This window comes from Platalea leucorodia (assembly GCF_965183815.1).
Source record: "Platalea leucorodia genome assembly, chromosome: 6".
In the NCBI taxonomy this organism is placed as follows: Eukaryota; Metazoa; Chordata; class Aves; order Pelecaniformes; family Threskiornithidae; genus Platalea; species Platalea leucorodia.
In genome coordinates, this window is record NC_138828.1 from 83,203,385 (window position 1) to 83,220,462 (window position 17,078).

Below are 17,078 nucleotides of genomic sequence, written 5' to 3' on the forward strand. Positions count from 1 at the left end.
AGTTTAAGGAAGCTATTAAAAGGAGTTGCATAGAAGAAGCCAGTTGGAGGGCTCAGCACAAAGCGCCATTGTGTCTGCCAATAAATGCAGGAACCAGTAGTCTAGAACAGTGGTTCCCAAATCATGGTCTCCAGACATTGATGGCCCATGAAGGCTTGGCAAACGGTTCATGGAAAACCAGTTTGTAAGGGAGCCAGCTAGTCTGCAAAAAATGATGAGGATTAACAGGTTTTGGTTCAAAAAAGTTGAAGAACCACTGGTCAAAAACCCTGTACTATGTCCATTCACTATTTATAGATATAGAAGCAGAGAGCTCTTTATGGCAAGGGCTGAAGAAACATTTTTGCAATTTTCTTGCAAGAAAAGTTTTGATGACATGCCATGAATATGTGTCAAAGGAGTTATCACGGGGCTAAGTCATAGCAGTGCCTCTACTAACTTGTCCATCTTGCTGGGAAGTTTGTCATTGCTTCTCTTGTCATAATACCTAGGGTTTCCTCAGGTAGATTATTGTGATGAATCTTCAACTAACTCTCCAGAATCCCTTTTGGTGCCTCTCTTCTCTGGTTATTGGCGATTGTTTTTAGTTCAGTATGTATTTCATTAAGTTCTCTGTCCTCTAGATAGAAGATTTTCATTTCTCTAAATAACAAAGTTCATGGTCATGAAGTTCTTGTTGATTTTTTTAGAATAGTCTGTGAAAGGAACATTGTCTTAACAAAGAAGATCATGCAATATTTCATAATATTGATGAGATGTTACGTTTGTGGGAGGTCTATTGGGAACCTCTCCCAACAGTTGTCCCTTCCACAGTCTGCAACCTCCACCCAGCCGAGAGCATCAATTCTTCCCTCTGTTTATCTCAGGCTTTGAAAGCTAAACCCCGTAAGATGGTTTCAGGGTATATCAGGATATTATCTCAGCTGGTTGGTCAGCCATTGAGATGCCTGGGCAAAGGACTGTAAAACAGATTCACTGGATTGTCAATGGAAGATGGTTGGGGCCCCAAAAGAAGTAGAAATTCCCCCATAACCCACACACCTCCTTTTACAGGGGGCTTTGGACAGACAGGAATGTGAAGGCCACATTCCTAACCAACCCCATGTTGAATTTTGCCTCCACTCCTGAGAAATCTCATGTGAGAATTTATGTTCCTGACTAATCTTGCAGCCCATCATGAAGGGAACAGAAAGCTGCAGCAGGCACTGATGATAGTGATATCCTGTGTTGCTGGGTAGTTTCTGCTTGTGTCTCCTAAAAAAGGGTGACTTGAGGCAATCCTTCATGTCACAGAGTGAGGAGAGGAAGACTTTTGGGTTGCGGTGGGGTGGTTGTGTCGTACTGCACTCCCAAACTACCTGCCACAAGACTCCAAAGCAAGGAGTTAATGGTAGCCAACCTCCCTTGCTTCTCCATGCACAAAAGCACCAGATTAAAGGTCTTTGTGGCCACAACACTGACTTGGCATAACACAGGTTTGCTTGGGAGATGGATAGGTCAACACCCAAGGTAGTTTGTCATCAGTCATATGAGATCCCTTTTGCTGAGCTGGATTTGGTGCCAGATTAAAAGCCAGACATTCAGGGCTCCATTCAGTAGCCTAAACACCAGTCTCTAGTGCTACCTGAACCACCCCAGGGTCTCTGAGGTACCTGCACAGACCTGGCTGATATGAGACAATTTACAGAGGACCCACACTCTTTTGAAACATTAGCAGTAGACCAAGATATATTGGGGTGTCTAAAATGATGCTAGCATCCTATGTTTAACGAACCGAGTCACACCAGTGAGACAGCAATGCAAGCATCAGGAAGATAAAGTCATAGCCTCCTACTGCAAAGTTATGGCCCACCAAAAGAGAGCATTGTGTAAGCCATTAGTTAAGGACAAAGTTATCCATGGCCGAGAACTTATGCGATTTGCCATCATACTGTTTGAGTCACAGGGCTTGATTAAGCAGCATCTTTGTTTATTATTATTTGCAACCTATGCCTATGGTTGGATATTTGCCCATGACACATTCTACCTATGGCTTACTCCTGCTGCATTTGGCAGCCAGTCAGCTTGTCCATAAATGCTTCCCTTCCCCGAGGGGTGGTCATACCGGCTGCACTACCCAGAAGTGTGCCCAAGCTGCTGTCATGCAGAGAAGAGGCTCCCAGGCGCAGATGCAGCAAGACCTTCACGCTCAGGACGCTCCGGCATTTGCTTAATGGAGAGCCACAGGAGTGCTCCTCTCTTGAATGACACGCTGATTTTTGCATTGCCCTGGAGGAAACCTAGCAACCCTGCACGGCCATTGTGTCGATTCAGATCCTGAGCCAGATGGAAATTTTCTTTTCAAAGACTGCCCCAAACGTGTTTCCTCTGTTTAACCATCCAGGCAAGAATCGCTCTGTGGTCTCTGCTGTGCTCACTCTAACATCAGCACGTGGATTCCAGTCTTCTTCCTGCTCAGACAGCAAGACAAGAGCTCTTGACATGCAGCTCAGTTACCCTGACTTTTTCCTTCTCTCAAGAGACGTATTTTTTTCTTCGTTTGCATCTGGCAAATAAGATCCTTCCTGATATCTCCCTTTGGATTTGCCAGATTGGCCAATCTTCCAGACTTTTTCTTTCCTAATTTTATTTATTTCCTTTTGCCGAGTCTCATGATTTTAAGATTTGTTTTAAAGTCCCCTTTAGGGCTGGAGTCAGGGTATTATCTGTGAATCATTAAGGAATAGGCAGTTAGATGCATATATGTCTTTCCCAAGCATAAGAAACACTGCAAAAACATTACCTTTAAGGGAGTTAGTACTAGAAGCTGGATGAAAAAAGCCTACATCTTTGTCTTTTTAATTTTGTGACTCATTTTCAAAGCCCATCTTCCCTGCTGTGTTCAGCATTGTCTGTTCAGCCCTTCTTGGAGGATGAACCAAGCAGCTAAAAAGACTACTCCTGGGCAGGGCAGTGTTGAGATGAGTTAATGGACAGTTTGGTTTGAGGGCATGGAGAGGGCAGTGTCTAATATCAAGCTTGGGGCTACCAGGCCCTCTATACAGTCCTCTTTCAACACTGAACCAGCCATGCTCTTCACCACAGAGCAAGCAAAGAGCTCATGAGGATGAGCTCCTGAGGTTGCCCAGGATTAATGGTCAGCAGCAGTCCTCAGACACAGCCCAAGTCCTGGCTTCACCACAGGCATGAGAAAGCTGATGGGCCAACATTGTCTTCCACAACGTGCAAAGGAGATATTTGGTCCTGCTATTCATTTGCTTGTGAAAGCATTGCCTTAACCATTTTAAAAGCTTCATTATAGAGTGAGCTTGGTTTGCAGTATCCAAGCCCAGGTGTGGTTTCAAAATCTCTCTCCCTTTCCTCTGCCTGGTCCTGCCTGAGTAGGGTCCACAGAGCTCCTGTTAAAAATCAAGAAGTAGGGAAAAACTCTCAATCCTCATCCTGCTGACACATATACTTCAAAAGGATGGTTTTGTCATCATGCCACAGAGCTACAGACTTGGAAAACAAGGGAATCCCTTCTTGACCCTTCTACAGACCCAGTGCTCTATATATCTATCGATCATCCCCTGTGCAGTAGCAAACCACAATCTCTTAATTATTCCTTTATTATCTTGAGCACGACTTGCTTCTTTATAGATCCCTAATGAAAGATGGAAAGCAGGATATTCAGTTCAGGGCCATGGCACATCCGGGTCCTTGGAAGGAGAATGCAATGAATGTGATGACTTTCTGGGGATTTGCTGCTGCTGCTTTCAGCTGTGTGTCCCCAGATGAAGGGTCAGTGCCCTCCCAAGAAACTTGGCATATTGAACCTTCTTTGGGCCCCCTCGCCTGTCTATAGTATCACATAAGCACCTTCCCAATGATATCTAGCAAAGGACAAGTTTAGCTACAACTTTCTCAGGAACCAAGCTAACTACTAAGGCTCATCTCTGCTGCTAAAAAAAAAGAAAAAAAAAAAAAACAAAGAAACAAACCCAGATTATCATCACAAGCCCACCAATCAAGGGCTATAGAGCTGACTAGAGCAAACTAAGTAGTTTATAACACCTGCCCAAAGCCTCTCTTGGGCCCCATGGAGTGCCCCAGTGGTCCTGTGACATAATTACCCTCTTGCAGGAGTTGTGAATCTCTGGTAGAGCAGGGGGTGTTGTGTGGCAGCCCACCAAAGTGGATCTTCAGTCTGAAACAGATGCTTTGCATTGCGTGCCCTGTGATGTGACATGAGGACATATGGAGGTAATTAAGGGTACAGAGCCTGCTGGGGCAATGTTAGAGGACTGCATAGTCAAGTCCTTATGGCCTTTTGGGAATGGTGTCTGGAGCACACTGTTCCCTGCACCAAATTTATCTGGAGAGGTCTAGCCAGACCATGCTAAGCAAATTAGCACTGTGCTCACAATCCAAGACTTGAAATTACTCATCAGCTTTTTGTTAGGCAACAGTGTAGATGTACCTGTGCGGCTCTTCACTTTGCCACCCTTCACCACTATGGGGTGCTCACTGGTGAAATTCTTCCAGTGATGAAACTCCTATCCTGCACAGGAGACAAACTGATGCATGGGAAGTTTTGGAGACTCCTTCTAAGAGAGGAGAAGACCACCACATGCCAGTGACATTGAGGGTGAAATCCATCAGAAGTAACCTTGGATGCCCGTGATGTGGATGCCCATGAGCCAGGAGTCTGGGTCCATATCTGAGACCTTGTGTGATCCACCTGTCCAGTACAGGCTCACGCTTTAGGATGAGATGTATCATTGCCTTCTCTTCACAGAGTCTACTGATTAAACCATTGACTATAAGAGGAGCCCAGGGACCTGTTCAAATACATTAGATGTCAGGAAAAAATTCTTTACTCAGAGGGTGGTGAGGCCCTGGACCAGGTTGCCCAGAGAGGTTGTCGACGCCCCGTCCCTGGCAGTGTTCAAGGCCAGGTTGGACAGGGCCCTGAGCAACCTGATCTAGTGGGTGGCATCCCTGCCCATGGCAGGGGGGCTGGAGTTAGATGATCTTTAAGGTCCCTTCCAGCCCAAGCCATTCTATGATTCTATGATTCTATGAAATACTTAAATTCAGTTAAGTGATTCACAGAAGATACCCACAATTTTCAGGAAATTTGATGCCTCGAAAACATCCTCATGGCAATGACTCCCATTAGGGGTCCAGGTTGATGAGATTGCTTTGAGAAAAGCTCCAATGTGAGCTTTGAGGGGAATGAAGGGCAATTTCAGCCAAAGTCCTATTGATGTGTTGCAGCTTAGAGGAAAACTTTGGAGACATCGCTAGGACCATACTGCCTAGAGGTTAGGGGACAGTTTTGGGCACTGTGAATTAGACCAGTAAATTATCAGAATAACGCTCTGCTGCATTATCCTTCTCTTGTTGACAGGCAAACCACACTCAGTCCTCAAATTTGAGATCCTGCTTGAGAGTGTTGGTGTTTTCCGGAGCCCTCAACTGCCCCCAGGCTGGCCTCTCCTGCCTTTACAACCTCCCCACCACCCCCAGCCTGAACCATGCTTCCTTGAGCCCCGCCACACCACAAGCTGCCCTCCCTCCCCATGGGGACCCTGCATGACAGATATGCACACCCCACCGTGGGCTTTGGCATTGCCGGGGGCTTTCCAGGAGGGCCTCTCCAACCATCAACTTGGGACAATGCAACACTGCTGAGAAGGTCAGCAATGAGCAGGGGAGGAGTGGCTTCTCCCTGTTTTTCTTCCTGGTCAGATCAGGGTGCAGAAGTTGGAGCAAGCAGCCATGCCTATGTACAGAGAGGCATGCAGACAGCTCGTCAGGGCTTTCATTGGCGTGACGGAAGCTGTCACTTATCTGTGACATTGTTTATGGGGTCAGCTGGAAGGCTCATAGGCCTGAGGAATTCCACCCGATATCCCAACGCCATCGTCCTCCAGGGAGAATGTCGGAGTCACTGCGAACATGCTGTCCTCCTCTCTATGCCAAGCAGTTCTTGGATCCGTCCTAGGAGGGCAGTGAACTCCCCCATCACTCCATGACAGGCCACCAGCTGCAAGGAGGTGTTAACCCTCTAGGGACCCTGAAACGCCTACAGATGCCCAGTGGAAGTGGTCAATAGCAGATGGAGGAGAAGGCTGAGAAAGACGGGTCAGAAGCTGAGACTCCCAGTCCCACACATAGGCAGAAATTCTCGCTAATATCCAGCCCATTCTCCCGTAGCTTGGCAGCCACATCAGGGAGGTTGTCCATCATGGGGGCCCGGGAAGAAGCTGGCAAGGAGGGATGCAAGCTGGGTAATGAGCAGAAAGTGGCAGCTCATTATTACTTTGGACCAGGTTTAATTAATTTGCTTTGTGAGAGCCAGAAAAAAAGAAGGAAGAGACTGACTGTTTCTTTGGCCAGGAGAGCCCACAGTGAGCTTCAGCAGCTATGGTACCTCCTACGTCAGGGTTTTTCCTTGACTTCCAGTTCTCTTTACTTGCTGCTCTGACACATCCTTAGGGAGTCCTCAGACTCCTCCTGACCTGTGAGGCCACATTCAGGAGAAGGTCAGGTGTTGGGGCACATGTCCCCACCACAGGCCTAATCCTATTCATGGATTTCTGGATCTTCCTAACTCAGGAACAGAGGGGTTTGCACCTTGGTAGATCTTTTTCTTTTCCACGAGTTTGGCCAGTCATTTTTTAGCATCCACAGCCTCCTGCTGCAGGGACATCCATAGCTGAGCAACATGCTGTGAGATGAACCGTCTCCTCTTCTTTGCTTTTAACCTACCACCCGCTATTCTCCATCTCCCGTGATGCTCCTTGTAGTGGAAAAGGCAGTGAACAATAGCTTCCTATTGACCTTCTCCATGGCGTTCCACCAGCACCTGCAAGGTGCGACTCTCCATAAGCTATTTTTGTCCAGGGCCATTCCTCATACAAAGTCCACACGAAGCAACAGCAAGACCCCTTGTTAGCGTGAACAATCCTGCTGGTCCTTGCATTTCCCATTCCTGGTGGGACGGTACTGGGGCATGACTTTGTCGCTTTGTTTTTCCCACCTGCTATCACATCTGCAGCATTTTTGTGCCATGGACTATTCAGGACATGCTCTAAAGCAGGGACCTTTTAAAGTAAAGATGCCCCTGCCAACTGCGGCAGAAAGCAAGCCTGCTCACAGATTCTGGCTGCATACTGGGAGCCGGGGCCAGAATTTAGATTGGACTGGGTCCATTTTCATTTGTGCATTTGTCTTTTTTCTTGTTTTGCTTTATTTTTTTGAGCACTGAACACTGGGACCAGCAACTCTCCAAACAATCCAGTGATATCACCTTTGAGTGAGTCATGGGGAGGGCAGGGTGGAGAAGCGCAGAAAAGGAAAGATCATGAGGTTGTGCTTGCTCAAACAACCTAAAAAAATGCGATATGTGTTTGGCTGTGTAGAGGGCAGATTGCATCCACTAGCCACCCAACACAGGGTGTCACAGCTTTGGGGAGCATGCCCATGGCTTCAGAGATTTGTAGCTGGCTGGGTTTTTTTCCCAGATATGAGCAGGGTGACTTTACACAGGGGAAAAAAAATGTGTAGGTGCACATACAGCATACAAACACATATGCACGTCTTGCACACACACGTACACACACATTGTAAGAACACCAAATAAATTACTTTTTTGCTTTCACTTCAAAACACATAACTTATTGGCTCAACTTTTGCACCACCAAAAAAAATGAAATTGAATCTTCAGATCATGTTTAGACTGAGTCCAGTCACTTTGCATGGTGGGGCAGCTTTCGCTGAGCTCACTGGCAGATCTCTTAATTTCTTAATGATCCTGAAGATAATTATCTAGGGTTACAACAGGACCTGCAGTCCTTGCTCAGACCCAGCTCTGTCACCAGGATTCAGACTCTGCAAGACATGGAATGACCTTTTATAAAATGCTGAAAGGAATAAAGCCCCAAAAGGACTTTCAAGCCTCCCAGCAATATTGTTATAAAATTTTTATTTATTAGGAGAAGACAAAGCCCTCAGCAAGATCTCCATAAGCCAACATGGAGCATTCGCAACAAGGCAGTGGGAAATATGAAGGACAAGGCTCTGCATCCCACCCTACCTGGGCACATCCTACCCTGAGATACAACCAGGATCCTCCATCCACCAGGAGAGCGAGCATCGCTGGGTAGGCAGTCAGGGTGGAGAAGGGGCACCTCAGAGGTCTGTCCCTATTCCCCAGGCTGTCCCTGTGTTTCACATGTGGATTTGGTTAGGTTGGATGGAGACTTCCCTGCTGAGAGCACTATCCCCAAGAGCAGCAGTCCTGTTCAAGCAGAGCAAAGGCAAGCCAAGTCTCTGTTGTCCTCTCCCTGTGAGGGCTCTGGGGTCCCAGCTGCTCCAGCAAGACAGGGCGTTGCTGGATCCCAGCACACATACTGGACACAGTGTCACTGCTCACCACACCAAGACCACCCCATGGGTGGATGTCCCCATGGTGGGTGTCAGCACCTCCTCCTTTGGAAAGTACACCAAGCTGTGCCAGGCAGTGTTGAGCTGGATGCCCAAGAGCGGTGTCCAGAGGCCTGATTTTGAGTGAGTAGGAAGAGTTCCTCTTTGAAACAAGACCAGGTTTCACAAAATTGTACTGTGACACAGGTCCTGCAATATTTGGGCTGCCTGTTCTTTGATATTGCCCTGTTCTGGCTTTGATGCTTTTGGGGCTAGATCATCAAAAAGTGCTCTTACACTGAGATATGAGGCTAAAGTGCTGGCTCATCACTCTGTGTTGTTATAGATGATGTTTTACTCCCATTTTCTATTTCTGGACCTTGAAAGCACCCGACTGTGTTTCCTGAGCTCTTCAACTGTTCATTACCCAGTACTGTCTTCCACGCATCCTAACATCCATGCTTCTATATAGTAACCGCTACAAAGCCCAGTTCAAAAACCCTCCCTCTCTCAAAATGTTGTTGCATACTTGTGTGCATGAAAGCAAGAGCTAATTTCTTCCATACTTTACTCATTTCCTAAATAAGACCCCACGACTCTTCCTTACATGCAGCCTCCCAGTGCCTATCAGGAGAGTCTGATGCTCCAGCATGTACAAAGTTACCAGCCAAGGGCCTGTTCTGGGGACTCCCTGCCTGGTTCTGTTCATCCCAGTGGATCAAAAGAGGAAACTATGGATGCACTCAGTACACGTCTCTTCCAAGGGGCACGCTTATTTGCATGGTAATGAGGATGGTAATGAGTCTCTTGTCTTCAGATGTACACAAGGTTCTAGTGGGTGAAAAACAGCCAAAGTTGAAATTCAGGGAATTCATAGCTTTTTTTCCGTCTTAATTTGTATTTTTTATGTGGATGCAAAAGACAAACCATGTAGTACAGAAACTGCATTGTGCAATGAACCACTAAACACTAGATATAAATTATTATTTTAACAGCCATCAGGCTCTTTAAGCAAGCATCAATCTTTTAAGTAGCCTGGCTCTAGCAGTAATTACTAGTCTCATTTCTAAAGAGACCCTTCTTTTATTTGCTTTGTTACCATAGCTTTTTGTTTTCTTTTCCTCTTTCTTAAAGTTAAAAAATGCTACATAAAGCTGCAGCGCCTCTGAGAACCCAGTGCACACTGCAAACAGGGTTCACAACAACACTGTGAAAGAGATTATGGTAATTAGCCCCATTCTGCAGTGGGGAAACTGAGGCACAGAACCTCTCCCCAATAAGAGTATGAGCAGGATTACAGGCTTAAGGAAGTCCTTCACCTGTCTTGGCCCCAACCGTTCACACAGAGTGATGGCAGGGTCAAGCTAAGAAAACGTGATGTCTTAGGGCTGACAGCCAGGGATCGTCTTGCAGAGGGAACGGGGCTCTGGGTAGAGGCTGATCCCTGGGCAGGGTGGAGAGGGGGTGAGTCCAGGCAGGAAAAGAGACCCATCTGTTATTGTCAAGACTTGAGATTGAGGAGAGGAATTGATGCTGGGCTTGGAAACCCACCACTGGTCCACATCATTGCCCAAAGCATCAGATGGTGCCTGTAGGTCCAGGGTGGTGGGTTGGGGGCAGTGTGAGAAAGGGGGAAGGCTCAAAGCTGTGGTCGGATGGAGAACGGAGGAGATGCTACATGCAATGCAAAGAGAGATTGTCCCCAGCACAACTGGGGTGTTTAAAAGCTCCTGGCTAAACACTCAGGGGTGGTGTTTCTGCTGTGGTTAGAATTGGATGTGGTGATTCAAGCAGCCCGGCACCAACCTATAAAGCTCACCACTCCCCCAGAAGGAATAAAACCCTTTAATCAAAACCAACCAAGGTAGGGGCACTGCCTCTGAAAATCCCTAACCCCGGTGCTATTGCACTGTTCAAAACCTCAGGCTATGACACCAGCGGCTGCTCATTAAGCTGCAAATGCCGTTCATTTCCGTGAAGGCCCCGGGTCTTTCCAGTGCAGAGATGTCAGTCCTGCTTACTGTCCTTATTCAATGCCTCCTTCAGCACATATTGACAACAGCGTGTACTCCAGCCCTATGACTTGGGTTGGCCATCGGCAGATATTTAAGCTGCATGACTGCATCTGTGCTTTCCCTGCCTAACCATCAGAAAATGCTGAGATCTGTCTTTCTTCTCCCACGTCCCCGTGATGGAGTAGCCCACGTACCTAATGCTGAATCTGGCTGTCAATTCTGCACTTTTTAGGGATGGGTGTAAGAAAGCTTTGCTGGAACCAGTGCTCTGAGTTTTCTGGATGATTGGTTTTCTCCTGCAAACAGCTTGGGGAGCTTTTATGTAGTGTCAGTCCCGAATTTCTGGCTCCTGGCACCTGTTTTACTGTTTTGACACCAGGCTTTTTAGCATAGGGAAAATAATAATGATATCCAGAGATAATGTTATTTACTAAAATACAAATTAACGCTCGGTCACATGGTGGCACGATTTGTCATCCAGAGCTAAAATTAAAAGAAATTAAGGCTGACTCAGAAAGTTATTTCAGATCTGAGCAGGGAATGCTAAGTGATGGGGCCATGTGGGAGCAACACTGACATCTTCTGGCTGCAAAAAAAAAATCTCCAGCTTTTTCACCAAGAAAACTACAGGAACCTCCAGCACAGAAGCGTAAATAGGGGTTGGGGCGGACAAAAGAGCTTTTTCAAGCAGCAGGTACAAGCTTGGGGTGGTGGATATTATCTGAGCCCACTTTAAGTGTCCACCTTAGCATCACTGCAAAATTCGAACAGAGGGTGTGTGACATTGATGACCCAAAATACATGAGTGTAGGAGGTGAAGGGGTGTTGCTCTTCCATCAGGGCAGGTGACAGGGCTGTATCCGTCCTTTTATGTTGCAGTGGTGAGCTGTTCAGTGCAACACGTAGGAAGAGGCAGGTACCAAGAACCAATCCATGCAAACCAGCCGAGCAACAATTTTCTCTGATCTTGAATGAGACAGGGTCTGGCTGCCTTGTGCTGATAAACCAGGAAGGCATGGGGACCACTGAACCTGTTCCCCAAAATGATGCCCTCAGCCCCTGCTATAGGGTCTCAGAAAGCAACCTGGCCCCCAGGTATGGAAGACACCTCTTGGATGCAAGTCTCCTGCATCAATTCAGAGCAGGATGGCTGAACCCACAGTGAGGTAAACAGGTTTGTCCATTGTGCTGTTGAGCTCCTGCACCAGGACTTTCTCCTCTGGAGTGAATGACCTTCAAAACACAGTGCATGCTGGATTCGGGGGGCGGGGTTAGCTGGATGGTTATCTAGAGAGAGGTGTAAGAAAAATCCTCCATCCCCACCACCCCTCATACTTGTGTAGCTCCTGCAACAATTAACAGCCTCCCTCCAAGCTGTGTGGGCTTGCCATGATGGCTCACAGCTGCGTTTGAGGGTGCTGGGTCCATTGCTAGGAGCCCTTTTGCAGTGGGGGCTAGGAGGCTCCTGCCAAAGGCGTAGTATTATCCATCATTATCACTTTAGGGTCAATGCCTTGCAGTCCTGCAGTGGCCAGATCTTCACTCTGGTTGCAACGGCATTGCTAGCCAAGGATCTAAGAGCAGAATCACACCTTCAGCCTTTTCTGCAGGTCTCACCTCTTCCAGACTGGGCTGACCGCCACCCTTGCTACCCTGTGCTGCCATACCCTTCCCCTTCCTCTAACCATATTTCTTTTAATCTCTTCCAAGGTTCTTTCTTCCCATCTCTGAAGCCCTCCGAAATGGTCTTCAAGGTCATCTTCTGGCTGGGATACTTCAACAGCTGTGTGAACCCCATCATCTACCCGTGCTCCAGCAAAGAGTTCAAGCGAGCTTTCATCAGGCTGCTCAAGTGCCAATGCCACCGGAGAAGACGGCCCATCTGGCGTGTCTACGACCACCACTGGCGAGGGGCCTCCGTGAACAGCTCAGTGCAAGACTCTGAGACAGACCTGAGGCCCAGGATTAACACCCTGAACAGCTCGTTCCTATTTAACTCCTCCTTCCAGGAGAGAGCCAGTAAGAGGCGAACACTCAGCTTCAAGGGCTGGAAAATGCTCACTCCTTTCCAGAAACCAGCATCCACCCAGCTGAAGGAGAAGATGAACAGCCTTTCGAATAAAATCCGGGGTGGCTCCAGCAAAGCAGGGGTGACAGCCACGTACAAAACAGAGGTGGAGTCTGTCTCTATCGGGATCCCTCATGACTTCACGGAAACCATTGACTATCAAACCTATGACTTAACAGACTGCTGCGGGCTGCGAGAAACAGATATTTGAAGTCACTGTCGATGGTTTCTTTTGAGGTATCTAGCAGAAACTTGAAGGGATACCATTTGTGGGTCTGTCAGGCAGACTGGAAGCAGCAATCAGGTATAAAATGCAGTTGCCCAAAGGTTATACAAGCATCCCCCACATGGAGGTCAGTCCCTTCTCTGGGATTATGGGTTCCTCAAATAAGAGCCAATGGCATATCCCATTTTAATGAGCCACAGCAGGAGGGGAAGATGTGGGGTGGATATGGCCTTAGAGCAAGAGCTGTTTCCTCCATTGGATGGTTATCTTTGACTTTGGAAGAAGCTGTGCAATTAAGGGAAACCAGGATGTCTCCTTTGCCTTAAAAACACCACCACAAAATCTAATGGAAAGATCAAACCCCAAAAGATGCCAACCCCGCCTTAGTACATGTGATCATGTTTCCATCCAGAGGCAGCACCCAGAAAGGATGCTGCTGAGCAGTAGCTGGCAGCTGATCCTTTAGATAACAGGTAGGGAACTTGTAGGTCTACAGGGCTGGGCAGGACCTCCAGCCGAGGCCTTTGCTTTGGAGGCTGAGCAGACTGTGGTATTCCCAAGCAGGGAGGGGGAATCCTGGCTCTCAGCCATCATGTCTGCAGTGACCACAGCTTTTCCCCTTCCACGTAAACTGGTTTTAAGCCAGAGGATCAGTCCAGATGTGTTCACTGATGCCAATGGGTGTTGGGTCTCTCTTCTTGAAGTCCAACCTGTGACGCACTTCTCATTTCACTTTCCAGTGAAACACTTTCAACCCACCTCGCTCTGGTGCGCATACCTCTGTGATACAGAGAGAAAGCAACTCCTTTTGGTGTCAGCCTTCCTCGGCCTTTTTCTCTCCCCTTCTTGCTCTTACTTGCTGTCTCTCTCAAACAACACAGAATAAAGACGTATCCTAGGGGCTTTGCTCAGGTCCATACTCAACCTGCGCTGTGGCTCACGAAAGGTCGGATGGCTGAGTTTGGGGCCCATTTCTACTACCCATAGAGTCAAAGCTAAAATGGAGCTGACATGCAGTTGGAGCTCCTTCGTGTAGATGCATCTTCTCCCTAGTCAGAGCCACGCTCATGACTCTTCTGCCAAGTGGCTTCCCACATGCCTGATATATCAAAGCCTTTGGTGGCTATCAACAATTGCCCTTAGTTATGTCTGCTAGCATGGTAAAGCAATGTTGATAAGGGGTTTTTTTTCTCTTCTCACAGCCCCAGAGTGTGAGCTGCCCTCAGGAGGGCACCGTGGCCTCCTCCAGGGAGCACAGGGAGGTTGGAGCCATGACAGGCCCACCTCAGCCAGGCTCACACGCCTTGTGCTTTGCAGCTCAGAAAAATGGTCACCCAAGCTCTGCTTGGCCATGTATTTCAGGTGCTGGTTTTATCTAATTTCAGACAGGCAATGAGCCACAAAGAGACATCATTAAATTAAGCTGTGGGCAGAGGCACAAGTCAAGACACATAGACGATGGAGGCAGTCTGGATCTGAGGTGCAGGGTCTCAAGCCAGGTGAGTAAAGAAGAGGAACATGAAGTCAAAGGGTGGAGACATGACACTGAACATGTCCTGGATGGAAACTCATCCTCATCAGCACTGTTCCCCAAACCCATTAGGAGTCTTTCATGAATGTGCCTACAGCACATCCAGCTGATCCTCTTAAGGGTGGCTATCAAAGGTGATGAAAGGCTTGTAGGCACAGCAAAGAGAATGTCACCTTTCTTTCTGCTATTCATTTGCTTTAAAGGAAATTGAAACAGAGGAAAAGTTGGACTTCTTTTATTTTTTACTTTTTGTACAGTGCATACTGAGACATGGTATCTGTAACTGGCCCTGTCTCAACACCCTTAACACCCTTCTGCCCTTTACTCAATGCAAGACTCTGAACTGGACAAATTACTGCACAAAGATCTGCAGATTTTGTCCAAATATTTTCCTCCTAGCAGCAAATCCCACCAAGGCACATGGGCAGCATTGCACTTACTTACACTGAACCCAGACTCATTACTGCCTGCACGTTCACCAGTGTCTGCAAAATCAGCCAGAGGTTGCCAGCTTGAGAGGTTCAACCCTACCAAAGCAAGGACCCAATGCCCCATGGGAACCTCTGTGGGGAGATGCATCTTTTTTTTCCCCATTTGTTTGGCCTTCAAGGGAAGCCAGACCCTACGGTGAAGATGGGGTAACACAGAAAGTCATTTTGCAGTGTAAGGACTGCAGCTGCCACTGGTTTCCTGGGTGTTTTGGGGATCCTGATGGGAGAGCACACTGCTGGCACCAGGGAGGTAGCAGAGAAGGCATCAGGGAGAGGGCAGTCACTGAAGAGTGGAAGGTCCTCCTGGAAGGTTATTTCTCCTGCCTTCCACCTACCTCTTGGGATGCATGTGCACACATGACACTGTTGGAGGGAGTAAACGCACCCAGCCATCCCAGCCCTGCATTTTTGGCCACTGGTGACACTGCTTTGCAGGTCTAACACATGCAAGTGCATAATGTAAGCAACTTGGGGGCACATTTCACATCAGAAGTGAAAGTCTAGTCAAAGGGGGAAGATGGACATTTGCCATTAAATGCTCTCTGATGCTCAGGAGCAGATTTTTCTGGTGTGTCTCCGCAGCCAGACACTCATAGCACATGGTAACGTGTGCATCCACAACCATACAGATACACATACACACTTTACTACACTTATATATATATATATATATAAATTTCATCTCCAAAATGGCAGACATTCTCCTATAAATGGAGACTTTGCAGGGACTTTTGGCAATTGTTGTCAAGCAGTTCATTCCCAAGAATGAGTTTAAATTATTGCTTACACTTCTCCCGACCTTTTAAATATACTTTTTTCTTTTTTTTTTTTTTTTTCCAATTTTGAAATATTTACATTTACTGCCTCCAGCCCCTTGAAAGCACCCAGAAAGGAAAGAAAGATTAGGCTGGGGGGTCACTGCCTCTCCATCCCAATTTTTTACAGACCTACAAGGGAGAAAATGAGGATAAAATCTGTTTAAGCACACATCTGCATACACACACATAAATGCCCAAATTTTGTTCATTTATTTTCCTCCATTGCAGCTGTGCCTGCATTTGACCAGACCCTGAGAGATACCCTAGAAGGTGCTGTAGGAAAGTCTTGACCACTGCTGTGCTGCATTCAGGCAAAATATTTGTTTCTCTCCTAAGCCAGGGCCCCCCTTTCATTTAGCAGCTTGCATCAGAAGAGGCAATGCCAGCACCGGACTCTGAGGCTCTACATGTAGGACTTCATTTAGCGTAGACAGGGCTGCCTTTGCTGGCAGGGGAGGAAGGACAATGATGTTGTATGAAATATGACATGAGTGTCTAAAATTGTGCATTTCTCTTTGATTCCCTTAATCTCCAAGCTCTCCCAAGTTTGGAAAAATGGTCTCAGACCTTCAGGAGGTAAATTTGGTCTGATCCCACTGACTTCTCTGGACCCACAAGGGTGTGACCAGCTGAGGGTATGGTCCCATTTCTCCAAATTTGCCAAGCAGGCCATTTTCCAAAGCACCCGTACTTTGGTTATCCGGCAGCTCTCACCTCATCGCACTGGCTTCATGTCACTATTGCATCATCAGACCCTGCTGCTTCGACAAACCGAGTGTGTAGGGTGGTGAACAGCAGCTTTTACATCAGTAGACTCTCACAAGTCCGATGTAAGAGGGAAGGAAGGTCCCTGTCAGCTTGAGCTGGACTGCAGTTGGGTTGCATTATTATTGTTTACAGTGTGTATATAAGTGTACATTTTCTTTAGCAGACATTGAAATTTTTTATGTATAGATTTTTATTTTTCATCCCCAGATGTATTTATTAGCCAGAGTATTTCTGTTTTGTGAATCAAGTTCTGTCAGGCTGATGTAAGCTCTATGAAACAGAATGCACATATTTTTGTTTGTTTGTACCAAATACATGCACAAACCTGTCTAAAACGTTGCTGTGAATTGTTGCTGTGTCTGATTTTTAAAACAGAGGTTGTAGGGGATGGGGGATGGAGGAAGAAAAACCTGCAAATTATCCGCCGTTGTTTTTTTCTCAAAGACTTTTTTGTAATTTCACAAGAATAATTGCTCCCACATGTAAGAATTTATGATAAAAAGATTTAGAAAAGGACTCTCTCAACTTTGTGCCATGCAGGGATGAAGGGATCACACCAGCCGTGTCTTCTCTGGGATGCTCCCTGGAGCAGGAGGAGTCTGGATGAAGCCATGACCCATGGGAGTGGAGGAGGGAAGGAGGAGAGAAGGCTGTTGTGTGGTTGGTGGTCAGGAACAAGCTCTGGTGAAAGAATTTCCATCAGAGTAGGGTTTTCTAATGAAAACTGAAATTGCAGCACATTGAAGATT

At 47.0% G+C, this 17,078-nt stretch overlaps 1 protein-coding gene across 1 annotated transcript in view; it reads left to right on the forward strand.

The window, feature by feature from the left end:
• The window catches only part of ADRA1D (adrenoceptor alpha 1D), a 52,397-nt gene extending 35,769 nt beyond the window's left edge, over positions 1–16,628 (forward strand). The window contains exon 2 of the mRNA XM_082316570.1: positions 12,138–16,628. Within this exon, the coding sequence (XP_082172696.1) occupies positions 12,138–12,706 (569 nt within the window). The 3' untranslated portion in view covers positions 12,707–16,628. The remainder of the gene's footprint in view (positions 1–12,137) is intronic.
• Positions 16,629–17,078: the final 450 nt, after the last annotated feature.